General features: G+C 50.7%; 5 protein-coding genes across 5 annotated transcripts; all 5 read right to left on the reverse strand.

Moving 5' to 3' along the window:
* Window positions 1–48: 48 nt before the first annotated feature.
* LOC148838214 (zona pellucida sperm-binding protein 3-like) lies at window positions 49–3665 on the reverse strand. Its single transcript, XM_088911161.1, has 10 exons — window positions 3279–3665; window positions 3089–3203; window positions 2893–3000; window positions 2485–2662; window positions 2293–2410; window positions 2127–2212; window positions 1883–2052; window positions 1499–1627; window positions 1283–1381; window positions 49–152 (listed from the first exon to the last, which is right to left on the reverse strand). The coding sequence occupies exons 1-10, from the start codon at window positions 3663–3665 to the stop codon at window positions 49–51; spliced, it is 1494 nt and encodes a 497-aa protein (XP_088767287.1).
* Window positions 3666–5894: 2229 nt separating this feature from the next.
* On the reverse strand, window positions 5895–7859 carry LOC148838215 (zona pellucida sperm-binding protein 4-like). Its single transcript, XM_088911460.1, has 9 exons — window positions 7646–7859; window positions 7376–7563; window positions 7199–7296; window positions 6996–7123; window positions 6728–6917; window positions 6496–6643; window positions 6336–6414; window positions 6103–6228; window positions 5895–6025 (listed from the first exon to the last, which is right to left on the reverse strand). The coding sequence occupies exons 1-9, from the start codon at window positions 7857–7859 to the stop codon at window positions 5895–5897; spliced, it is 1302 nt and encodes a 433-aa protein (XP_088767586.1).
* A 2438-nt stretch (window positions 7860–10297) lies between these two features.
* Window positions 10298–12767, reverse strand: LOC148838216 (zona pellucida sperm-binding protein 3-like). The gene is made up of 9 exons (XM_088911287.1): window positions 12381–12767; window positions 12187–12305; window positions 11995–12098; window positions 11587–11764; window positions 11395–11512; window positions 11229–11314; window positions 11042–11154; window positions 10549–10683; window positions 10298–10431 (listed from the first exon to the last, which is right to left on the reverse strand). Exons 1-9 carry the CDS (start codon window positions 12765–12767, stop codon window positions 10298–10300), a joined length of 1374 nt encoding a protein of 457 aa, XP_088767413.1.
* Window positions 12768–14995: 2228 nt separating this feature from the next.
* Window positions 14996–16960, reverse strand: LOC148838217 (zona pellucida sperm-binding protein 4-like). Its single transcript, XM_088911489.1, has 9 exons — window positions 16747–16960; window positions 16477–16664; window positions 16300–16397; window positions 16097–16224; window positions 15829–16018; window positions 15597–15744; window positions 15437–15515; window positions 15204–15329; window positions 14996–15126 (listed from the first exon to the last, which is right to left on the reverse strand). The coding sequence occupies exons 1-9, from the start codon at window positions 16958–16960 to the stop codon at window positions 14996–14998; spliced, it is 1302 nt and encodes a 433-aa protein (XP_088767615.1).
* A 2434-nt stretch (window positions 16961–19394) lies between these two features.
* Window positions 19395–21864, reverse strand: LOC148838218 (zona pellucida sperm-binding protein 3-like). The gene is made up of 9 exons (XM_088911310.1): window positions 21478–21864; window positions 21284–21402; window positions 21092–21195; window positions 20684–20861; window positions 20492–20609; window positions 20326–20411; window positions 20139–20251; window positions 19646–19780; window positions 19395–19528 (listed from the first exon to the last, which is right to left on the reverse strand). Exons 1-9 carry the CDS (start codon window positions 21862–21864, stop codon window positions 19395–19397), a joined length of 1374 nt encoding a protein of 457 aa, XP_088767436.1.
* Between the last annotated feature and the right edge of the window lie 1609 nt (window positions 21865–23473).

Consider the following 23473-nt stretch of genomic DNA (forward strand, 5'->3'; position numbering starts at 1 on the left):
AACCCATCAAACCACTACATAGGTGAACCAAAAAATGGTCCAACCTGCCTACACTTTGAAGAGCAGCACAGCCAAGGTCACGGTGAATGTGGAGACCAACTTCACTAAAGCCCTCTTTCTTAGATAAGCAGGCCTGCGCTGACCCGCTCCTGCTGGGAATGCACAGGCAAGAATCAGCAGCTCACTGCCGCTTAAGTGGTTTATTTTTATTAATGGTTTTATGTAAAGCCACTTTAGATAAAAATGATAAAATTAAAACAATTATATCAGCACACCAGCATAAATTCTCCATCTATTTCAAAGAGCCACAGCAGGTTGCATGGGCAAGTAGTAAAGTTTAATGGCTTCCCTGAACAGCAGCACCTCCTTCAGTACCGTGTCCCCATATTGGGCACCAACATGGCAAATTCTAGTTGGTAAACCAGTAGATGGAGCTTTTCTTTCCGGACATTACCTACAGCAACAGCTTGGTTTTCTCCTTAGAAGTGTCCCACCCCACCATAGCCCAGCCCTGCTGAGCTCAGGCCATCCAGTGGAAAGACTGGTCACAGCTGGAAAAAAACAAAACTGCTGAACATTTTTACTTTCCTTGAGTATAGTGAAGGTGTTTACAACTTCATTTGCCATCTGGACTGATAATCTTAAACCTGGAGCCTGCAACCCAACAGTTTCATAAACAACACTACGCAGATAGTTTCTTCATCATCCAGGCTGCCGAAGAATCCTAGATCACTTGTTCTCACCTCTAAAAGTTACTTAATAAACAGTTTAACTTGAATGCTCAGCCATGACTATATTTGTCAGGGTGGCAGGCCTAACCCAGAAACCTCTCCATCAAATTACTAGTGTGTAACAAACTGATTTGGATACTACTCACTCCCACTGTCTCAGACAGCACTGTGCAGCCAAAACCTGCTCTTGCAAGCAGCACTAAAGCATACACAGATGGCCAGTGTAGAAATAATACCTAGACACAGCAGCCTTAGCTTAATTCCAAGAGTCAGCACATGAAAAACCAGTGTAGCAGTGGTGATTGAACTGTCGTACTGGGTGAGCTCTAAAATCCTCAGTGAATTGGAACCAACAGTAGCTGACCCTTTCAATAGATACAGCAAAGGCACACAGAGTCTGTCCTTAACATGCCAACATTATAGTTCAGTGGACAAGACAAGTACTGATCTGTTGCCCCCAGTTTGACAGAAGTACAGTAGAAAAGACTCTGACTGAAACAGTTTCCAATCCCTCCTTTATTTCTCCATCACAGTCAGCTCAGTGGATTTACTCTGCAGTCTCCTGTAAAGGACAGTCCCCAGCACAGCAACACAGACCAACCCCACCACTGCCCCCAGAGCAGCCAGGATCACAGGCTCAGCAGACACTCCTGGAAAGAGAGGACAGGTTAGCTCACACTGCTCTACCATAGAGATGCCTTTAGACCAGTTCAGTCCCACTGAGACTCCAGTCAGTATACAGGTTGGGTACTAAAGGCTTCCTCTACCTGTTGCATCACCTTCCTCCTGTGCTCTCAGCTGAGACCTCCGACCTTTCACCTCTGCTGGGCTGTCAACAGCCTGCTCTCCCAGCACAAACAGAGGACCAACTGTGGCATCGCCTTCCCACTCAGCAGCTGCAACAGGAAGGAATTCTGGATAGAAATACCTACAGCACTGCAGAAGACAGCATTCAATTTTTTTAAGAACATGTTGGAGGTAAGGACACCCTTTGTAACGCTCCTTTTCATGTAGCAATCCAGAGAACAGTTGCTTTTCCACATTTTGCCTACATTCCCCCAGCAGTTCCATGGTTTTCCCATGAAGACTTCTGCTCACAATCCCTCAATGTACCAATGTTCATACTACTGGAGTGGAACACTAGCATCTACAAGAACTAGAAGCCCCTCTCCTCATTTTGAGAAACCACAAGCAAGAGAGAGTCTCACCCTCTTTAGATCCCAGATCCCTCTTCATTCTCATCCAGTGCCTGGATTTGGTAGTAGGACAGCTGGAGTCACAGCAGCTGCACACCTGATCACTCCCATCCACAGACCGCCACCTACAGCAGGACAGGCATCACTGCAGACACCCGCATCAGAGCACATTGCAGCCAACACCCTCCTCCTCACTTACACATTCCCAGTAGTGTAGCAGGCCTTGTTCAGGGAGTCCACACTCTGGGAAGCAGCAGTCACCTTCAGAAGGCAGGTGATGTAGATCTGGAACAGCACACCTTCAGTCAGAGGCTCCACTGCAGCTAAACCTCCTCACAGCCCAGAGGCCACAGGAAGACACTCACTGAGCTCCTGGCATCTTGATAGAACCTGAAGGCATCCAGCTCCATCCTCAGCTTGCTGTCCTGGGGTCTTGGCATGAACTGAGAACTGGAGCCGGTTGTTCTGGCATCAGTCAGGCACCTGGGGGAGAGGGGAGGTCATTGCAAGTGCACCGTCTGCACAGCAGTTCCTCCATCAGAAGGCACAGGACTCACCCGTGATTCTCAATGAAGGCATATCTGGGGGTAGAGGTCTGGTCAGGCACCAGGGTGGCCACACAGCTGTCCACAAAGAGCCGGAGGGGCTGGTGGTCGGCCTGGCTGACGGAGGCTTCAATATTCAGGATGTCCCCCAGGTAGAACACGTTGGAGGTCCTTGGGGAGCTCCAGTCATCTAGCATTGGAGAGGAGCCATTACTCATGGCGACGAATAGGTCCAGCAGGAAAATAGCAGAGAACCAGATGAACGTCTCCCAAATACAGATCCCTTCAAAGAGCTCCGGTTACTGGGAGCAAGCCTTCATAGACCCCCAGTCAAGCCAATTCAACAAAGCAATCTTCTCTAGCAGACATCCCCAGTGCGAAAGGGAGTCTTGCTGCACCTCTCCCTACAGGAGCACATACCAGCCATGAGCACCAGGGAGAAATCCAGGACATCCTCCGCAGACTTGGTGGAAGTGTAGGGGACCCAGGTGGGCTTCAGGGCGCTGCTGCTCACATTGTAAAACCTGGGAAAGAGACTCCGGCAGAGTGACACGGTCCTTATTCAGCCCTGGAGCTCCGTGGACCCTGCAGGACAGCAGATGCCTCCCTCCCCTCATGTAGCGACACTCAATACCGACAACGGCGCCATTAGTTCTCACGATGGGGGTGTTGGCAATCGCCCGCGGGGTGTAGCTGAGAGAGAAGCTGTACACTAGCTCCTCTGGCGCGCTCTGGGAGAGAAGCGACAGGTGAAGCCGGCACACCACTAAAATACGAAGCTAGAATGTCAAAGCCGGACACCCTACCGTCAGCGAACTACGACACGCCTGCAGCTCGGACTCGAAGATCAGGACCTGCGCCGCGTCGTCTTGCCTTGTGGCCGCACAGTCTCCCAGACTGACGTCCGAGGAGTTGATCAGCTGACCGGTACCGAACAGGTCTCTCCTGACTTGCACCACGATTTGACTCTCCCCGCACGCTACCGACACAGCCCGCCCGAGCGGCGTATCCTGCTGTGGAAACCAAGGAGTTTTGTAGAACACAGCCCCCTTGTGCGTGATACCGGTTCGCCGTCCGGGAGCTGAGCGCCATGTAGCGGCGTCATAGAAAACGCCGCAACAAAAGAACACCAAGACGCTGAAGAGAGAAATGCCCGAAACCCACATTTTGTTTCCCACAGAGAACGAATCCATGATACCTACTGTTTGCGAAGTACGTCTTTTTAAAGGCACAGAGATATTCTCTCTTAATGAGGTTCAGGTTTGCCGACAGAGAAAGCAGATTCTCACGCGAACAAACTCAGTGTCCGCTCGTACTGAGGAGCCCGGATAGAGCGCGGGAGTCGGGGAAGATCAGAGCAGCGATCATGAAACAATAGGACCGGTGATGTTTTACGTATTCTTTTATTTAATGTTTCCATTTTCTCCGGCTGAGTCAGTGCGTTCTGTTGTAATTACGCATTATGATCCAATTTCTACCTTAAATGGCATCATGTCGTCCCAGTGCTGGCTGTGAAGACGTCCAGGGGGTGCACTTCGTAACCTTTCTTGAGGATTTTGAGAAAATAAAAATGTAAAACTACAGCAAAATCCAGTCCACCTCAGGCTAGGACTAAATCGCTGCTGATAACGTATTCTTAGTCAAATGTGTTTTTGCCTTAGTGTTAAATCACATAGGGCATTATGAAATTATAGAAAATGCAGGCAGGCCTTTCAATGTGTAGTTTTTTTATCTTACATTTCGTTTAACATGAATCCTAAATCCACTCAAATTACGTCTTAATTTGCGCTACACGTGTGATTTCAGATCAATGAACTGATTAGTCGTGTTGCCGAGACAAACCCGCTGCATTAGAGCATCAGAGAGCGAATGAGACAGTGTCGCGTAAGCAGGGAGAAGCCTGGGATGTTGGCGCTAATGAAGGAGCTGCAGACAGACGAGAGAACACGTGTACTCTGTGCCTGCGGGCTGAAATCGCACACATTAGGAAAATAAGTTTGAATTTCGACATTCGGCACAGCCAGCAGCCATTTCATCTGCAGCTCACAACTGGCAGCCCACTAAAGCTGAGCAGGTGTGAGCCTGGTCAGTACCTGGATGGGAGAGCTCCTGGGAACAACTAAGGTTTCTGCCAGAAGAGGAGTTAGTGGGGCCAGCAGGGGGCGCTAACCCTGTGGTCCATGTGGGTCCTAATGCCCCAGTATAGTGATGGGGACACTAGACTGTAAACAGGCGCCGTCCTTCGGCTGAGACGTAAAACCGAGGTCCTGACTCTCTGTGGTCATTAAAAATCCCAGGGCGTCTCTCTAAAAGAATCATGGCCTCCTAATAATCCCCCATCTGTGAATCTTCTCCCCCCTGAGAGCTGGTGTGGTGAGCGTTCTGGCGCACTATGGCTGCCGTCGCATCCTCCAGGTGGTGGAGGGGAGTCCACATTACCAGAAAAGCGCTATACAAGTGGAAGTAAATAATTAATAATTGAAGTATTACTTCAGAATAATTACCACATACACTGGTGGTTCAAAATACAATTTGAAAGAGGTCAGTCTTCTTGCACGTTCAGCAGGGTTTAATCTTTTAAAGTTAATGCCTCATTTTTCTTTCAGACGAGGGCTTCCGAATCACGTGGGGAATTGAGATTGGTCAAAAATCCCCAAGTTGTCAAAGGTTTCTCTCCTAGCTTTTAACAGGATTAAAAGTTTCTCCAATTGTAGTAGAGGCAAATATTGCTCAAAATTCTTGCGATGCCAATAAACTGCGCCGATTGCAATATTCAACTGCATGATTGATCACTGATCCCAGACATTTTACACCCGTCACTAACCCCCCTTGAAATCATGTCATTTAGGTGATCATGAATGTTGGTGTTTTTGAGTGAAAAACCTGATTTTATTTTTATCATCAAGTATGGACCAGTGTCTCCCAAATGACCGCCCAGGTACCCCAAGTCCAATCCCGCCACTTCCATTTCTCTTCAGAGAACAGAAGCCAAGCCCACAGATTATTCCGCTCTAAAGCCACTTCCTGGATTGCATGACGTTGGGCCTGTGTGAGGAGCAGGCAGTACTGCCGCAGTAAGTGGAGGTACGAAATCGGCTCCCCTACAGTCGCTGCAAGGGGAACAGCGCTGCCCACGACTCCAAGCAGCACCTGCACTATTAATTACCTTCCTCAGCGGTCAGATTACCGAGATGAAGGAGAGGGAGCAGACTGTGGTTCTGGAAGAGGTTTCAGAGCTGGATGCAGAAAAGCCAGTATATGCAAAAAGTGCTCTTGCTGCAATAATCATTACATTGATCTGTTAAGCAGCGTTTTTGCCACCATTCCGTCTAGAAAGAACGCAGCTGTAAGCGTCTTATACAATCTTTAAGAAAGTAAAAAGGAAAAAGGCTGAGGAGGACCAGAGTTCACTTCTCCCTTTATTATGCTCCAGTTACAGCTTTGTTCTGTGTACAAGGTCTGAATCTCCACACAGCTACCAGCAGCAGAGCAGAGACCACAAGCACAGTGGAGGCAGCTACTGCCAGCAAACCATAGCTGAAGACCTGGGGCACTGAGGAGAGAGCAGGCAGCAGTCAGTACACAGCCAGAGCAACACGCCAACACCGCTCACACAGTGGAGCCTCTCACCTTCAGACCAGAGCCGATGCGCTTCACCCTGGGCTGGGAGCTCAGAGGCAGTCAGGATCACTTCTCCACTAGAGACCACTGCAGTGTCTTTGGAGGAGCCCCCGCGTGCTGCAGCAACAGCCCTTCCTGGAAGAGGAACAGAAGAACTGCTGGGAGGACTGACGACCAGGATTCAGCAGCCAACAGCTACCCCTCAGCTGGAGCACTGGAGCCGACATGCGACAGGTACTCACTCCTCCTGCTGATGCAGGTTGGGACACAGCGGTCAGTAGCAGTAGGCTGGCACACCGCTGCACTGCAGTGGATGTAGACCTGGAGAGAGCAGAGCAGGGCTGAGAGAAGGTCAGCTGCCCTCGGGCATCAAGCTGGTGCCTCCCAGCCGCGGCTCCTTACCGTCTCCTTCAGGGGGAGCTGGGAGGCAGGGTCCACAAAAGTGAACATCCGGACCATGAAGCGCTGGTAGTGCGTTGGGTACAGCAGCCCTGAGGAGCCGCCCACAGGGATCAGAGTGGTCTGGTAGTTGTCATCTCTGTATGGGCACCTGCAACAGGAGGAGCAGGGTGAGAGCTCTGCCAGCAGGGGTCAGCAGTGGGGAATCCAGCAAGAGCTACAGAGGACAGGTTACCCAGCAACCAGGAGGCTCCACTGGGGCTGGCTCAGAGGGCTTGGGGTGGAAGTGGCCCAGCAGTCTCCCAGCGTCAGGACAATATTGGGATCTGTCCTCTGCAAGATGTGAACCTCCACATACACAGGATCCTGCAGGACCTTGGTCACAGGGTAGTCACCCTCACTGTAGTAGGAGTCATACTGCTCTCCTGAGGAGGAGGAGGGAGCTTTAGCACTATTTCACCCTGCAGGGCAGCCGAGCAGAGCTGAAGGCTCAGCAGAGGTACCTCTCGCCAGTTGGAGCTCCACACGGAGAGGTCCTGGGGACACTGCTGGAGGGGGTGGAGAGACCGTATAGACCACTGCCTGCAGAGGAACCAGCTCATCATCTGCATACTTGCACTGGAAGAACAGCCTGCAGGAAGAAGCCGGCCATCAGGAACTGGCACAGGCCGAGGGGAGCCGAGGAAGGAGAAGGCAACCTGCCCACCTGTAGGCACTGTCCCTCGTGATGGAGCCATCAGGTCCCGGCCTCACCTCGAAGCTGGAGTTCATCAGGTTCTCATACACTACAGCACCAGCCTCCACCTGGAAGAGGGGTGGGGACATGACGGGCACAGCCTGCACACGCTGGCGCTCTGGGAACAAGACACTGGCTGCAACTCACCCTCATCCTGGTGCCACAGGCACTGACTGGGAACTTGAACATGGCAAAGCCAGCAGTGGTGCCAACAGGGCCACAGGCTGCACTGCCACCCCCCAGCAGACTGACCGAGTCCAGGCTCAGCGGAGGGCTGGTGGCATTCCTGGACACCACAACCACAAACTGACCATCCCTGGTGCACTGCACAGTCACTGAGGGGATACAAAGGCTGGATTCAGTCCCAGTATAAAAAAAGGAATCCTGCTCCGAAATGCGCAGGTTACACAAACCCACCGTCATTCCCATAGTAGCAGCGCCTCTGGCTTGTCTGATCAAAGCAACAGTTTCCTGCTTCACAGTCGGCTCTCGTGATGGTCGGGTCTCCACACACCACCTTGTCATTATCGCTCACCAGACATTTCTGATTCTGGGCTAGAGCCACATCCAGCAACACAAAAAGCAAGGCACACAGACTCCACACTTTCCCACTGACCCCAGACTTCTCCATGGCGGAACTCGGAGAGGAACTAGAGGAAAGCCGCGCTCAGCGCCTTAAGTTCTCTCTGCGCGCTGATCGGCTGAGCTCGGCGATTGGACAGCAGCAGGCTGAAGCGGGCGCACGAGGAGCTCAGACGCTCTGCGCGTCTCCAGGGTCAGGAATTGAGTCCAGGTGCGCAGATCGCTCTGCTGGTTCTCTCCAGCGTCATTCTTAAGAATTGTCTTCATCCGTGATGTGTTAACAAGTGAGGAAACAGAACCTCAGCGGTGATTTTGAAATCCAATTAAAATCAGCACTGCTTAAAATTGCACATCATTGGGCTGCTAATATATTTGGATGTTTGAGCCAGGAATCATTTGCTCTTGCTGGTTTAAAAGAAAGACGAAATAGTAGTGATGTCAGACTCGAAACGGCTTCGATTCATTTGGAGCAGAGCGTTACCATACTGTACACTGCTCCGAAGTCCGTATGAAAAGGCGCGTGACTAGGCCGAACGCGACTTCATTGCGTCACAGTTTCGAAATGTTTCAAATGTTTTGCCGGGATTCGGCACAGGAAAAATTAAGAGCAAGCTGGTGATCTGAGATCACGTTTTGACCATATACACATAAATGGAAAGTACAAAATGATATATCTGTTCCCCGGTTTGTGATTGGGTGCTACCTGTCATCACCTCATTTGCCACACCCTCGAAACGTTTTAAAAGTTATATAAAGCCTGTCTAAGCCTCGGTTTTTTGGCGAAGTCTTGCCTCAGCCTCCTGAGTGCCTTGTACTGAGCCGTGTTCTTACTGTCAGCCTGTTTTCCTGCCTCCACCTAGTTTCTTTCTTTGACTCCGAGCCTGCCTAGTCCACAGTACCCTGGGAGCTCCTGTTTGAACCTTCGCCTGTACACTGACCTTGATTTGTGAGAATTCTTAACAAATAGGACCTCTGCTTCGTCAAAATGATAGCAAATCATAACTTAAAAAGTACTGCACTGAAACCTTTGTGGAAAGCAATAGCAGAAATAATGATGAAGGTGAAACGCTTAAATCAAGTGCCATCAGTAACAAGGGAGGCGAGATCAGCAAAGCTGTGAAGATGGGAAAGTTTGATCGAAAACGTTCTAGAACTGTGCTTGTGTTGTTGACCTCAGGTATGCTTTAATCCGCTTGAGCTCTGAGGAGAGCGGCTACAGGTTGAATTCACACCTCCATTTAGTAAAATACTGGAGAAGCCGCACGGAAAGCAATGCGTTTTAATGCCGCTTACGTATAATCGCTGAACTGTGCGTTCACGCTTTTGTTTGTGCGGGTAGGGACGATTTTTAGCCAGGTGGGATTTATTTAGCCACACGGCCCGTGTACAATTGCGGCAAACGAGAATCTGCTAACTTCTAGCAAGAACACGTCGAATAGTCTACGTGTCTACCGTTTGTTAGTTACATGGATCTAACAGAGAGGAAGCTGGAGGATCTTGCGGCGGTTTTTCAGCCTTCGTTTACATCTCTTCTGCTCATGCAAGCTAATTTTGTTTAGGCTCTTGTCTTAGACTGTACTGTGCATTAGAACGAAAGCCTAAGAACAATACTGTTTAGAAAAACCCACACACTTAGTTTGAGAATACTGTAGAGCCATGCGCACGCAAGGCGGGCTGGGGACTAGGGGACTGTACTGTATATAGTGGGACGGAGGCTGGAAACAGGCTCTTCCCTTCGTGTCCGTTAGTGTAGGTGTAGCGCTGTAATCCCTGGCCCTGTGTGTGTGTGTGTGTACACCTTTCCCCGCTTCCGATTAACCTCTTTTTTCCGACTTCTACGCCCGCTCCATTCGGTACTGAACTCCGTGGTCGTAACAAAATATTTTCATCTCATAACGAAGTAAAAAAAGTCAGATCCCTTTAACCATGTAACTCCATAAAACCGAAGGAAAGGAGAATCATAGCAGGCGTCTCCGTGACAGTCAAGAGCCTCAGATGGCAACACTCTGAAAGTGTCTGCCCTGTGGCTCTCCTCTAACGTTCATAAAAGATGCTGTCTCACCTAGAACCTGACTTAGAAGAAAAAGCAGCCATCCATGTGCTGCTGTCAGGGACGTGTAACAGCCTGGAGTCCAGGCTGCTCCCATGAGTACTACAGCAGCAGTGAACAGTGAAGCAGCCATCATCAGCTGCAGAGAAGCTCCCCACCCATAGCATCTACTCTACAGAGTGGAGCTGCAGTTTAATGCTAAGCATCTGCACAAGAAAGGCTGTCAGACTAGCTGAAAGCCACTGGAGCCAGTGCAGTAACAGCCCAAGCCCACCAGGCATTGCTCGCCCTCTGCTCACAGTGCTTGTGGCAAAGACACTGAACGGGCTAGCATGGCGAGGACATGAGAGGTCAGCGCATTAAGCAGGTGTCAAGATCTATTGCACTGGCTTAACAAAGGAACAAGTATCACACAGAGACAGTTTCCAATCCCTCCTTTATTTCTCCATCACAGTCAGCTCAGTGGATTTACTCTGCAGTCTCCTGTAAAGGACAGTCCCCAGCACAGCCACACAGACCAGCCCCACCACTGCCCCCAGAGCAGCCAGGATCACAGGCTCAGCAGACACTCCTGGAAAGAGAGGACAGGTTAGCTCACACTGCTCTACCATAGAGATGCTTTTAGACCAGTTCAGTCCCACTGAGACTCCAGTCAGTATACAGGTTGGGTACTAAAGGCTTCCTCTACCTGTTGCATCACCTTCCTCCTGTGCTCTCAGCTGAGACCTCTGACCTGTCACCTCTGCTGGGCTGTCAACAGCCTGCTCTCCCAGCACAAACAGAGGACCAACTGTGGCATCGCCTTCCCACTCAGCAGCTGCAACTGGAAGGAATTCTGGATTGAAAAACCTACAGCGCTGCAGAAGACAGCATTCACTTTCACATAAACCTGACCAGGATTTTTTAAGGAGCATGTTGGAGGGAAGGACACCCTTTGTAACGCTCCTTTTCATGTCGCAATCCAGAGAACAGTTGCTTTTCCACATTTTGCCTACATTCCCCAAGAATAAGAGCAGGAGGGATCGTGTACAGCATACAGTGCCATGGTTTTCTATGAAGACTTCTGCTCACAATCCCTCAATGTACCAATGTTCATACTACTGGAGTGGAACACTAGCATCTACAAGAACTAGAAGCCCCTCTCCTCATTTTGAGAAACCACAAGCAAGAGAGAGTCTCACCCTCTTTAGATCCCAGATCCCTCTTCATTCTCATCCAGTGCCTGGATTTGGTAGTAGGACAGCTGGAGTCACAGCAGCTGCACACCTGATCACTCCCATCCACAGACCGCCACCTACAGCAGGACAGGCATCACTGCAGACACCCGCATCAGAGCACATTGCAGCCAACACCCTCCTCCTCACTTACACATTCCCAGTAGTGTAGCAGGCCTTGTTCAGGGAGTCCACACTCTGGGAAGCAGCAGTCACCTTCAGAAGGCAGGTGATGTAGATCTGGAACAGCACACCTTCAGTCAGAGGCTCCACTGCAGCTAAACCTCCTCACAGCCCAGAGGCCACAGGAAGACACTCACTGAGCTCCTGGCATCTTGATAGAACCTGAAGGCATCCAGCTCCATCCTCAGCTTGCTGTCCTGGGGTCTTGGCATGAACTGAGAACTGGAGCCGGTTGTTCTGGCATCAGTCAGGCACCTGGGGGAGAGGGGAGGTCATTGCAAGTGCACCGTCTGCACAGCAGTTCCTCCATCAGAAGGCACAGGACTCACCCGTGATTCTCAATGAAGGCATATCTGGGGGTAGAGGTCTGGTCAGGCACCAGGGTGGCCACACAGCTGTCCACAAAGAGCCGGAGGGGCTGGTGGTCGGCCTGGCTGACGGAGGCTTCAATATTCAGGACGTCCCCCAGGTAGAACACGTTGGAGGTCCTTGGGGAGCTCCAGTCATCTAGCATTGGAGAGGAGCCATTACTCATGGCGACGAATAGGTCCAGCAGGAAAATAGCAGAGAACCAGATGAACGTCTCCCAAATACAGATCCCTTCAAAGAGCTCCGGTTACTGGGAGCAAGCCTTCATAGACCCCCAGTCAAGCCAATTCAACAAAGCAATCTTCTCTAGCAGACATCCCCAGTGCGAAAGGGAGTCTTGCTGCACCTCTCCCTACAGGAGCACATACCAGCCATGAGCACCAGGGAGAAATCCAGGACATCCTCCGCAGACTTGGTGGAAGTGTAGGGGACCCAGGTGGGCTTCAGGGCGCTGCTGCTCACATTGTAAAACCTGGGAAAGAGACTCCGGCAGAGTGACACGGTCCTTATTCAGCCCTGGAGCTCCGTGGACCCTGCAGGACAGCAGATGCCTCCCTCACCTCATGTAGCGACACTCAATACCGACAACGGCGCCATTAGTTCTCACGATGGGGGTGTTGGCAATCGCCCGCGGGGTGTAGCTGAGAGAGAAGCTGTACACTAGCTCCTCTGGCGCGCTCTGGGAGAGAAGCGACAGGTGAAGCCGGCACACCACTAAAATACGAAGCTAGAATGTCAAAGCCGGACACCCTACCGTCAGCGAACTACGACACGCCTGCAGCTCGGACTCGAAGATCAGGACCTGCGCCGCGTCGTCTTGCCTTGTGGCCGCACAGTCTCCCAGACTGACGTCCGAGGAGTTGATCAGCTGACCGGTACCGAACAGGTCTCTCCTGACTTGCACCACGATTTGACTCTCCCCGCACGCTACCGACACAGCCCGCCCGAGCGGCGTATCCTGCTGTGGAAACCAAGGAGTTTTGTAGAACACAGCCCCCTTGTGCGTGATACCGGTTCGCCGTCCGGGAGCTGAGCGCCATGTAGCGGCGTCACAGAAAACGCCGCAACAAAAGAACACCAAGACGCTGAAGAGAGAAATGCCCGAAACCCACATTTTGTTTCCCACAGAGAACGAATCCATGATACCTACTGTTTGCGAAGTACGTCTTTTTAAAGGCACAGAGATATTCTCTCTTAATGAGGTTCAGGTTTGCCGACAGAGAAAGCAGATTCTCACGCGAACAAACTCAGTGTCCGCTCGTACTGAGGAGCCCGGATAGAGCGCGGGAGTCGGGGAAGATCAGAGCAGCGATCATGAAACAATAGGACCGGTGATGTTTTACGTATTCTTTTATTTAATGTTTCCATTTTCTCCGGCTGAGTCAGTGCGTTCTGTTGTAATTACGCATTATGATCCAATTTCTACCTTAAATGGCATCATGTCGTCCCAGTGCTGGCTGTGAAGACGTCCAGGGGGTGCACTTCGTAACCTTTCTTGAGGATTTTGAGAAAATAAAAATGTAAAACTACAGCAAAATCCAGTCCACCTCAGGCTAGGACTAAATCGCTGCTGATAACGTATTCTTAGTCAAATGTGTTTTTGCCTTAGTGTTAAATCACATAGGGCATTATGAAATTATAGAAAATGCAGGCAGGCCTTTCAATGTGTAGTTTTTTTATCTTACATTTCGTTTAACATGAATCCTAAATCCACTCAAATTACGTCTTAATTTGCGCTACACGTGTGATTTCAGATCAATGAACTGATTAGTCGTGTTGCCGAGACAAACCCGCTGCAGTAGAGCATCAGAAAGCGAATGAGACAGTGTCGCGTAAGCAGGGAGAAGCCTGGGATGTTGGCGCTAATGAAGGAGCTGCAGACAGACGAGAGAACACGTGTACTCTGTGCCTGCGGGCTGAAATCGCACACATTAGGAAAATAAGTTTGAATTTCGACATTCGGCACAGCCAGCAGCCATTTCATCTGCAGCTCACAACTGGCAGCCCACTAAAGCTGAGCAGGTGTGAGCCTGGTCAGTACCTGGATGGGAGAGCTCCTGGGAACAACTAAGGTTTCTGCCAGAAGAGGAGTTAGTGGGGCCAGCAGGGGGCGCTAACCCTGTGGTCCATGTGGGTCCTAATGCCCCAGTATAGTGATGGGGACACTAGACTGTAAACAGGCGCCGTCCTTCGGCTGAGACGTAAAACCGAGGTCCTGACTCTCTGTGGTCATTAAAAATCCCAGGGCGTCTCTCTAAAAGAATCATGGCCTCCTAATAATCCCCATCTGTGAATCTTCTCCCCCCTGAGAGCTGGTGTGGTGAGCGTTCTGGCGCACTATGGCTGCCGTCGCATCCTCCAGGTGGTGGAGGGGAGTCCACATTACCAGAAAAGCGCTATACAAGTGGAAGTAAATAATTAATAATTGAAGTATTACTTCAGAATAATTACCACATACACTGGTGGTTCAAAATACAATTTGAAAGAGGTCAGTCTTCTTGCACGTTCAGCAGGGTTTAATCTTTTAAAGTTAATGCCTCATTTTTCTTTCAGACGAGGGCTTCCGAATCACGTGGGGAATTGAGATTGGTCAAAAATCCCCAAGTTGTCAAAGGTTTCTCTCCTAGCTTTTAACAGGATTAAAAGTTTCTCCAATTGTAGTAGAGGCAAATATTGCTCAAAATTCTTGCGATGCCAATAAACTGCGCCGATTGCAATATTCAACTGCATGATTGATCACTGATCCCAGACATTTTACACCCGTCACTAACCCCCCTTGAAATCATGTCATTTAGGTGATCATGAATGTTGGTGTTTTTGAGTGAAAAACCTGATTTTATTTTTATCATCAAGTATGGACCAGTGTCTCCCAAATGACCGCCCAGGTACCCCAAGTCCAATCCCGCCACTTCCATTTCTCTTCAGAGAACAGAAGCCAAGACCACAGATTATTCCGCTCTAAAGCCACTTCCTGGATTGCATGACGTTGGGCCTGTGTGAGGAGCAGGCAGTACTGCCGCAGTAAGTGGAGGTACGAAATCGGCTCCCCTACAGTCGCTGCAAGGGGAACAGCGCTGCCCACGACTCCAAGCAGCACCTGCACTATTAATTACCTTCCTCAGCGGTCAGATTACCGAGATGAAGGAGAGGGAGCAGACTGTGGTTCTGGAAGAGGTTTCAGAGCTGGATGCAGAAAAGCCAGTATATGCAAAAAGTGCTCTTGCTGCAATAATCATTACATTGATCTGTTAAGCAGCGTTTTTGCCACCATTCCGTCTAGAAAGAACGCAGCTGTAAGCGTCTTATACAATCTTTAAGAAAGTAAAAAGGAAAAAGGCTGAGGAGGACCAGAGTTCACTTCTCCCTTTATTATGCTCCAGTTACAGCTTTGTTCTGTGTACAAGGTCTGAATCTCCACACAGCTACCAGCAGCAGAGCAGAGACCACAAGCACAGTGGAGGCAGCTACTGCCAGCAAACCATAGCTGAAGACCTGGGGCACTGAGGAGAGAGCAGGCAGCAGTCAGTACACAGCCAGAGCAACACGCCAACACCGCTCACACAGTGGAGCCTCTCACCTTCAGACCAGAGCCGATGCGCTTCACCCTGGGCTGGGAGCTCAGAGGCAGTCAGGATCACTTCTCCACTAGAGACCACTGCAGTGTCTTTGGAGGAGCCCCCGCGTGCTGCAGCAACAGCCCTTCCTGGAAGAGGAACAGAAGAACTGCTGGGAGGACTGACGACCAGGATTCAGCAGCCAACAGCTACCCCTCAGCTGGAGCACTGGAGCCGACATGCGACAGGTACTCACTCCTCCTGCTGATGCAGGTTGGGACACAGCGGTCAGTAGCAGTAGGCTGGCACACCGCTGCACTGCAGTGGATGTAGACCTGGAGAGAGCAGAGCAGGGCTGAGAGAAGGTCAGCTGCCCTCGGGCATCAAGCTGGTGCCTCCCAGCCGCGGCTCCTTACCGTCTCCTTCAGGGGGAGCTGGGAGGCAGGGTCCACAAAAGTGAACATCCGGACCATGAAGCGCTGGTAGTGCGTTGGGTACAGCAGCCCTGAGGAGCCGCCCACAGGGATCAGAGTGGTCTGGTAGTTGTCATCTCTGTATGGGCACCTGCAACAGGAGGAGCAGGGTGAGAGCTCTGCCAGCAGGGGTCAGCAGTGGGGAATCCAGCAAGAGCTACAGAGGACAGGTTACCCAGCAACCAGGAGGCTCCACTGGGGCTGGCTCAGAGGGCTTGGGGTGGAAGTGGCCCAGCAGTCTCCCAGCGTCAGGACAATATTGGGATCTGTCCTCTGCAAGATGTGAACCTCCACATACACAGGATCCTGCAGGACCTTGGTCACAGGGTAGTCACCCTCACTGTAGTAGGAGTCATACTGCTCTCCTGAGGAGGAGGAGGGAGCTTTAGCACTATTTCACCCTGCAGGGCAGCCGAGCAGAGCTGAAGGCTCAGCAGAGGTACCTCTCGCCAGTTGGAGCTCCACACGGAGAGGTCCTGGGGACACTGCTGGAGGGGGTGGAGAGACCGTATAGACCACTGCCTGCAGAGGAACCAGCTCATCATCTGCATACTTGCACTGGAAGAACAGCCTGCAGGAAGAAGCCGGCCATCAGGAACTGGCACAGGCCGAGGGGAGCCGAGGAAGGAGAAGGCAACCTGCCCACCTGTAGGCACTGTCCCTCGTGATGGAGCCATCAGGTCCCGGCCTCACCTCGAAGCTGGAGTTCATCAGGTTCTCATACACTACAGCACCAGCCTCCACCTGGAAGAGGGGTGGGGACATGACGGGCACAGCCTGCACACGCTGGCGCTCTGGGAACAAGACACTGGCTGCAACTCACCCTCATCCTGGTGCCACAGGCACTGACTGGGAACTTGAACATGGCAAAGCCAGCAGTGGTGCCAACAGGGCCACAGGCTGCACTGCCACCCCCCAGCAGACTGACCGAGTCCAGGCTCAGCGGAGGGCTGGTGGCATTCCTGGACACCACAACCACAAACTGACCATCCCTGGTGCACTGCACAGTCACTGAGGGGATACAAAGGCTGGATTCAGTCCCAGTATAAAAAAAGGAATCCTGCTCCGAAATGCGCAGGTTACACAAACCCACCGTCATTCCCATAGTAGCAGCGCCTCTGGCTTGTCTGATCAAAGCAACAGTTTCCTGCTTCACAGTCGGCTCTCGTGATGGTCGGGTCTCCACACACCACCTTGTCATTATCGCTCACCAGACATTTCTGATTCTGGGCTAGAGCCACATCCAGCAACACAAAAAGCAAGGCACACAGACTCCACACTTTCCCACTGACCCCAGACTTCTCCATGGCGGAACTCGGAGAGGAACTAGAGGAAAGCCGCGCTCAGCGCCTTAAGTTCTCTCTGCGCGCTGATCGGCTGAGCTCGGCGATTGGACAGCAGCAGGCTGAAGCGGGCGCACGAGGAGCTCAGACGCTCTGCGCGTCTCCAGGGTCAGGAATTGAGTCCAGGTGCGCAGATCGCTCTGCTGGTTCTCTCCAGCGTCATTCTTAAGAATTGTCTTCATCCGTGATGTGTTAACAAGTGAGGAAACAGAACCTCAGCGGTGATTTTGAAATCCAATTAAAATCAGCACTGCTTAAAATTGCACATCATTGGGCTGCTAATATATTTGGATGTTTGAGCCAGGAATCATTTGCTCTTGCTGGTTTAAAAGAAAGACGAAATAGTAGTGATGTCAGACTCGAAACGGCTTCGATTCATTTGGAGCAGAGCGTTACCATACTGTACACTGCTCCGAAGTCCGTATGAAAAGGCGCGTGACTAGGCCGAACGCGACTTCATTGCGTCACAGTTTCGAAATGTTTCAAATGTTTTGCCGGGATTCGGCACAGGAAAAATTAAGAGCAAGCTGGTGATCTGAGATCACGTTTTGACCATATACACATAAATGGAAAGTACAAAATGATATATCTGTTCCCCGGTTTGTGATTGGGTGCTACCTGTCATCACCTCATTTGCCACACCCTCGAAACGTTTTAAAAGTTATATAAAGCCTGTCTAAGCCTCGGTTTTTTGGCGAAGTCTTGCCTCAGCCTCCTGAGTGCCTTGTACTGAGCCGTGTTCTTACTGTCAGCCTGTTTTCCTGCCTCCACCTAGTTTCTTTCTTTGACTCCGAGCCTGCCTAGTCCACAGTACCCTGGGAGCTCCTGTTTGAACCTTCGCCTGTACACTGACCTTGATTTGTGAGAATTCTTAACAAATAGGACCTCTGCTTCGTCAAAATGATAGCAAATCATAACTTAAAAAGTACTGCACTGAAACCTTTGTGGAAAGCAATAGCAGAAATAATGATGAAGGTGAAACGCTTAAATCAAGTGCCATCAGTAACAAGGGAGGCGAGATCAGCAAAGCTGTGAAGATGGGAAAGTTTGATCGAAAACGTTCTAGAACTGTGCTTGTGTTGTTGACCTCAGGTATGCTTTAATCCGCTTGAGCTCTGAGGAGAGCGGCTACAGGTTGAATTCACACCTCCATTTAGTAAAATACTGGAGAAGCCGCACGGAAAGCAATGCGTTTTAATGCCGCTTACGTATAATCGCTGAACTGTGCGTTCACGCTTTTGTTTGTGCGGGTAGGGACGATTTTTAGCCAGGTGGGATTTATTTAGCCACACGGCCCGTGTACAATTGCGGCAAACGAGAATCTGCTAACTTCTAGCAAGAACACGTCGAATAGTCTACGTGTCTACCGTTTGTTAGTTACATGGATCTAACAGAGAGGAAGCTGGAGGATCTTGCGGCGGTTTTTCAGCCTTCGTTTACATCTCTTCTGCTCATGCAAGCTAATTTTGTTTAGGCTCTTGTCTTAGACTGTACTGTGCATTAGAACGAAAGCCTAAGAACAATACTGTTTAGAAAAACCCACACACTTAGTTTGAGAATACTGTAGAGCCATGCGCACGCAAGGCGGGCTGGGGACTAGGGGACTGTACTGTATATAGTGGGACGGAGGCTGGAAACAGGCTCTTCCCTTCGTGTCCGTTAGTGTAGGTGTAGCGCTGTAATCCCTGGCCCTGTGTGTGTGTGTACACCTTTCCCCGCTTCCGATTAACCTCTTTTTTCCGACTTCTACGCCCGCTCCATTCGGTACTGAACTCCGTGGTCGTAACAAAATATTTTCATCTCATAACGAAGTAAAAAAAGTCAGATCCCTTTAACCATGTAACTCCATAAAACCGAAGGAAAGGAGAATCATAGCAGGCGTCTCCGTGACAGTCAAGAGCCTCAGATGGCAACACTCTGAAAGTGTCTGCCCTGTGGCTCTCCTCTAACGTTCATAAAAGATGCTGTCTCACCTAGAACCTGACTTAGAAGAAAAAGCAGCCATCCATGTGCTGCTGTCAGGGACGTGTAACAGCCTGGAGTCCAGGCTGCTCCCATGAGTACTACAGCAGCAGTGAACAGTGAAGCAGCCATCATCAGCTGCAGAGAAGCTCCCCACCCATAGCATCTACTCTACAGAGTGGAGCTGCAGTTTAATGCTAAGCATCTGCACAAGAAAGGCTGTCAGACTAGCTGAAAGCCACTGGAGCCAGTGCAGTAACAGCCCAAGCCCACCAGGCATTGCTCGCCCTCTGCTCACAGTGCTTGTGGCAAAGACACTGAACGGGCTAGCATGGCGAGGACATGAGAGGTCAGCGCATTAAGCAGGTGTCAAGATCTATTGCACTGGCTTAACAAAGGAACAAGTATCACACAGAGACAGTTTCCAATCCCTCCTTTATTTCTCCATCACAGTCAGCTCAGTGGATTTACTCTGCAGTCTCCTGTAAAGGACAGTCCCCAGCACAGCCACACAGACCAGCCCCACCACTGCCCCCAGAGCAGCCAGGATCACAGGCTCAGCAGACACTCCTGGAAAGAGAGGACAGGTTAGCTCACACTGCTCTACCATAGAGATGCTTTTAGACCAGTTCAGTCCCACTGAGACTCCAGTCAGTATACAGGTTGGGTACTAAAGGCTTCCTCTACCTGTTGCATCACCTTCCTCCTGTGCTCTCAGCTGAGACCTCTGACCTGTCACCTCTGCTGGGCTGTCAACAGCCTGCTCTCCCAGCACAAACAGAGGACCAACTGTGGCATCGCCTTCCCACTCAGCAGCTGCAACTGGAAGGAATTCTGGATTGAAAAACCTACAGCGCTGCAGAAGACAGCATTCACTTTCACATAAACCTGACCAGGATTTTTTAAGGAGCATGTTGGAGGGAAGGACACCCTTTGTAACGCTCCTTTTCATGTCGCAATCCAGAGAACAGTTGCTTTTCCACATTTTGCCTACATTCCCCAAGAATAAGAGCAGGAGGGATCGTGTACAGCATACAGTGCCATGGTTTTCTATGAAGACTTCTGCTCACAATCCCTCAATGTACCAATGTTCATACTACTGGAGTGGAACACTAGCATCTACAAGAACTAGAAGCCCCTCTCCTCATTTTGAGAAACCACAAGCAAGAGAGAGTCTCACCCTCTTTAGATCCCAGATCCCTCTTCATTCTCATCCAGTGCCTGGATTTGGTAGTAGGACAGCTGGAGTCACAGCAGCTGCACACCTGATCACTCCCATCCACAGACCGCCACCTACAGCAGGACAGGCATCACTGCAGACACCCGCATCAGAGCACATTGCAGCCAACACCCTCCTCCTCACTTACACATTCCCAGTAGTGTAGCAGGCCTTGTTCAGGGAGTCCACACTCTGGGAAGCAGCAGTCACCTTCAGAAGGCAGGTGATGTAGATCTGGAACAGCACACCTTCAGTCAGAGGCTCCACTGCAGCTAAACCTCCTCACAGCCCAGAGGCCACAGGAAGACACTCACTGAGCTCCTGGCATCTTGATAGAACCTGAAGGCATCCAGCTCCATCCTCAGCTTGCTGTCCTGGGGTCTTGGCATGAACTGAGAACTGGAGCCGGTTGTTCTGGCATCAGTCAGGCACCTGGGGGAGAGGGGAGGTCATTGCAAGTGCACCGTCTGCACAGCAGTTCCTCCATCAGAAGGCACAGGACTCACCCGTGATTCTCAATGAAGGCATATCTGGGGGTAGAGGTCTGGTCAGGCACCAGGGTGGCCACACAGCTGTCCACAAAGAGCCGGAGGGGCTGGTGGTCGGCCTGGCTGACGGAGGCTTCAATATTCAGGACGTCCCCCAGGTAGAACACGTTGGAGGTCCTTGGGGAGCTCCAGTCATCTAGCATTGGAGAGGAGCCATTACTCATGGCGACGAATAGGTCCAGCAGGAAAATAGCAGAGAACCAGATGAACGTCTCCCAAATACAGATCCCTTCAAAGAGCTCCGGTTACTGGGAGCAAGCCTTCATAGACCCCCAGTCAAGCCAATTCAACAAAGCAATCTTCTCTAGCAGACATCCCCAGTGCGAAAGGGAGTCTTGCTGCACCTCTCCCTACAGGAGCACATACCAGCCATGAGCACCAGGGAGAAATCCAGGACATCCTCCGCAGACTTGGTGGAAGTGTAGGGGACCCAGGTGGGCTTCAGGGCGCTGCTGCTCACATTGTAAAACCTGGGAAAGAGACTCCGGCAGAGTGACACGGTCCTTATTCAGCCCTGGAGCTCCGTGGACCCTGCAGGACAGCAGATGCCTCCCTCACCTCATGTAGCGACACTCAATACCGACAACGGCGCCATTAGTTCTCACGATGGGGGTGTTGGCAATCGCCCGCGGGGTGTAGCTGAGAGAGAAGCTGTACACTAGCTCCTCTGGCGCGCTCTGGGAGAGAAGCGACAGGTGAAGCCGGCACACCACTAAAATACGAAGCTAGAATGTCAAAGCCGGACACCCTACCGTCAGCGAACTACGACACGCCTGCAGCTCGGACTCGAAGATCAGGACCTGCGCCGCGTCGTCTTGCCTTGTGGCCGCACAGTCTCCCAGACTGACGTCCGAGGAGTTGATCAGCTGACCGGTACCGAACAGGTCTCTCCTGACTTGCACCACGATTTGACTCTCCCCGCACGCTACCGACACAGCCCGCCCGAGCGGCGTATCCTGCTGTGGAAACCAAGGAGTTTTGTAGAACACAGCCCCCTTGTGCGTGATACCGGTTCGCCGTCCGGGAGCTGAGCGCCATGTAGCGGCGTCACAGAAAACGCCGCAACAAAAGAACACCAAGACGCTGAAGAGAGAAATGCCCGAAACCCACATTTTGTTTCCCACAGAGAACGAATCCATGATACCTACTGTTTGCGAAGTACGTCTTTTTAAAGGCACAGAGATATTCTCTCTTAATGAGGTTCAGGTTTGCCGACAGAGAAAGCAGATTCTCACGCGAACAAACTCAGTGTCCGCTCGTACTGAGGAGCCCGGATAGAGCGCGGGAGTCGGGGAAGATCAGAGCAGCGATCATGAAACAATAGGACCGGTGATGTTTTACGTATTCTTTTATTTAATGTTTCCATTTTCTCCGGCTGAGTCAGTGCGTTCTGTTGTAATTACGCATTATGATCCAATTTCTACCTTAAATGGCATCATGTCGTCCCAGTGCTGGCTGTGAAGACGTCCAGGGGGTGCACTTCGTAACCTTTCTTGAGGATTTTGAGAAAATAAAAATGTAAAACTACAGCAAAATCCAGTCCACCTCAGGCTAGGACTAAATCGCTGCTGATAACGTATTCTTAGTCAAATGTGTTTTTGCCTTAGTGTTAAATCACATAGGGCATTATGAAATTATAGAAAATGCAGGCAGGCCTTTCAATGTGTAGTTTTTTTATCTTACATTTCGTTTAACATGAATCCTAAATCCACTCAAATTACGTCTTAATTTGCGCTACACGTGTGATTTCAGATCAATGAACTGATTAGTCGTGTTGCCGAGACAAACCCGCTGCATTAGAGCATCAGAGAGCGAATGAGACAGTGTCGCGTAAGCAGGGAGAAGCCTGGGATGTTGGCGCTAATGAAGGAGCTGCAGACAGACGAGAGAACACGTGTACTCTGTGCCTGCGGGCTGAAATCGCACACATTAGGAAAATAAGTTTGAATTTCGACATTCGGCACAGCCAGCAGCCATTTCATCTGCAGCTCACAACTGGCAGCCCACTAAAGCTGAGCAGGTGTGAGCCTGGTCAGTACCTGGATGGGAGAGCTCCTGGGAACAACTAAGGTTTCTGCCAGAAGAGGAGTTAGTGGGGCCAGCAGGGGGCGCTAACCCTGTGGTCCATGTGGGTCCTAATGCCCCAGTATAGTGATGGGGACACTAGACTGTAAACAGGCGCCGTCCTTCGGCTGAGACGTAAAACCGAGGTCCTGACTCTCTGTGGTCATTAAAAATCCCAGGGCGTCTCTCTAAAAGAATCATGGCCTCCTAATAATCCCCATCTGTGAATCTTCTCCCCCCTGAGAGCTGGTGTGGTGAGCGTTCTGGCGCACTATGGCTGCCGTCGCATCCTCCAGGTGGTGGAGGGGAGTCCACATTACCAGAAAAGCGCTATACAAGTGGAAGTAAATAATTAATAATTGAAGTATTACTTCAGAATAATTACCACATACACTGGTGGTTCAAAATACAATTTGAAAGAGGTCAGTCTTCTTGCACGTTCAGCAGGGTTTAATCTTTTAAAGTTAATGCCTCATTTTTCTTTCAGACGAGGGCTTCCGAATCACGTGGGGAATTGAGATTGGTCAAAAATCCCCAAGTTGTCAAAGGTTTCTCTCCTAGCTTTTAACAGGATTAAAAGTTTCTCCAATTGTAGTAGAGGCAAATATTGCTCAAAATTCTTGCGATGCCAATAAACTGCGCCGATTGCAATATTCAACTGCATGATTGATCACTGATCCCAGA

The sequence above is a fragment of the Atractosteus spatula genome, chromosome 3 (genome assembly GCF_055471065.1).
Source record: "Atractosteus spatula isolate fAtrSpa1 chromosome 3, fAtrSpa1.hap1, whole genome shotgun sequence".
Classification (NCBI taxonomy): Eukaryota; Metazoa; Chordata; class Actinopteri; order Semionotiformes; family Lepisosteidae; genus Atractosteus; species Atractosteus spatula.

What these genes read in the sequence shown, in the direction of transcription:
- LOC148838214 (XM_088911161.1), bottom strand. Translation starts at nt 3,665, where the DNA reads ATGGATTCGTTCTCTGTGGGAAACAAAATGTGGGTTTCGGGCATTTCT. An exon ending in ATCAAGATGCCAGGAGCTCA is followed by an intron (nt 2,213 to 2,292) that starts GTGAGTGTCTTC and finishes GTGCTGTTCCAG; the next exon opens with ATCTACATCACCTGCCTTCT. An exon ending in CCTTTACAGGAGACTGCAGA is followed by an intron (nt 153 to 1,282) that starts GTAAATCCACTG and finishes GTGCATTCCCAG; the next exon opens with CAGGAGCGGGTCAGCGCAGG.
- LOC148838215 (XM_088911460.1), bottom strand. Translation starts at nt 7,859, where the DNA reads ATGGAGAAGTCTGGGGTCAGTGGGAAAGTGTGGAGTCTGTGTGCCTTG. An exon ending in ACGAGGGACAGTGCCTACAG is followed by an intron (nt 7,124 to 7,198) that starts GTGGGCAGGTTG and finishes TTCTTCCTGCAG; the next exon opens with GCTGTTCTTCCAGTGCAAGT. An exon ending in AACCTGCATCAGCAGGAGGA is followed by an intron (nt 6,229 to 6,335) that starts GTGAGTACCTGT and finishes TTCCTCTTCCAG; the next exon opens with GAAGGGCTGTTGCTGCAGCA.
- LOC148838216 (XM_088911287.1), bottom strand. Translation starts at nt 12,767, where the DNA reads ATGGATTCGTTCTCTGTGGGAAACAAAATGTGGGTTTCGGGCATTTCT. An exon ending in GCCTTCATTGAGAATCACGG is followed by an intron (nt 11,513 to 11,586) that starts GTGAGTCCTGTG and finishes CCTCTCCCCCAG; the next exon opens with GTGCCTGACTGATGCCAGAA. An exon ending in GGATCTGGGATCTAAAGAGG is followed by an intron (nt 10,684 to 11,041) that starts GTGAGACTCTCT and finishes AATTCCTTCCAG; the next exon opens with TTGCAGCTGCTGAGTGGGAA.
- LOC148838217 (XM_088911489.1), bottom strand. Translation starts at nt 16,960, where the DNA reads ATGGAGAAGTCTGGGGTCAGTGGGAAAGTGTGGAGTCTGTGTGCCTTG. An exon ending in ACGAGGGACAGTGCCTACAG is followed by an intron (nt 16,225 to 16,299) that starts GTGGGCAGGTTG and finishes TTCTTCCTGCAG; the next exon opens with GCTGTTCTTCCAGTGCAAGT. An exon ending in AACCTGCATCAGCAGGAGGA is followed by an intron (nt 15,330 to 15,436) that starts GTGAGTACCTGT and finishes TTCCTCTTCCAG; the next exon opens with GAAGGGCTGTTGCTGCAGCA.
- LOC148838218 (XM_088911310.1), bottom strand. Translation starts at nt 21,864, where the DNA reads ATGGATTCGTTCTCTGTGGGAAACAAAATGTGGGTTTCGGGCATTTCT. An exon ending in ATTGAGTGTCGCTACATGAG is followed by an intron (nt 21,196 to 21,283) that starts GTGAGGGAGGCA and finishes TCTCTTTCCCAG; the next exon opens with GTTTTACAATGTGAGCAGCA. An exon ending in GCCTTCATTGAGAATCACGG is followed by an intron (nt 20,610 to 20,683) that starts GTGAGTCCTGTG and finishes CCTCTCCCCCAG; the next exon opens with GTGCCTGACTGATGCCAGAA.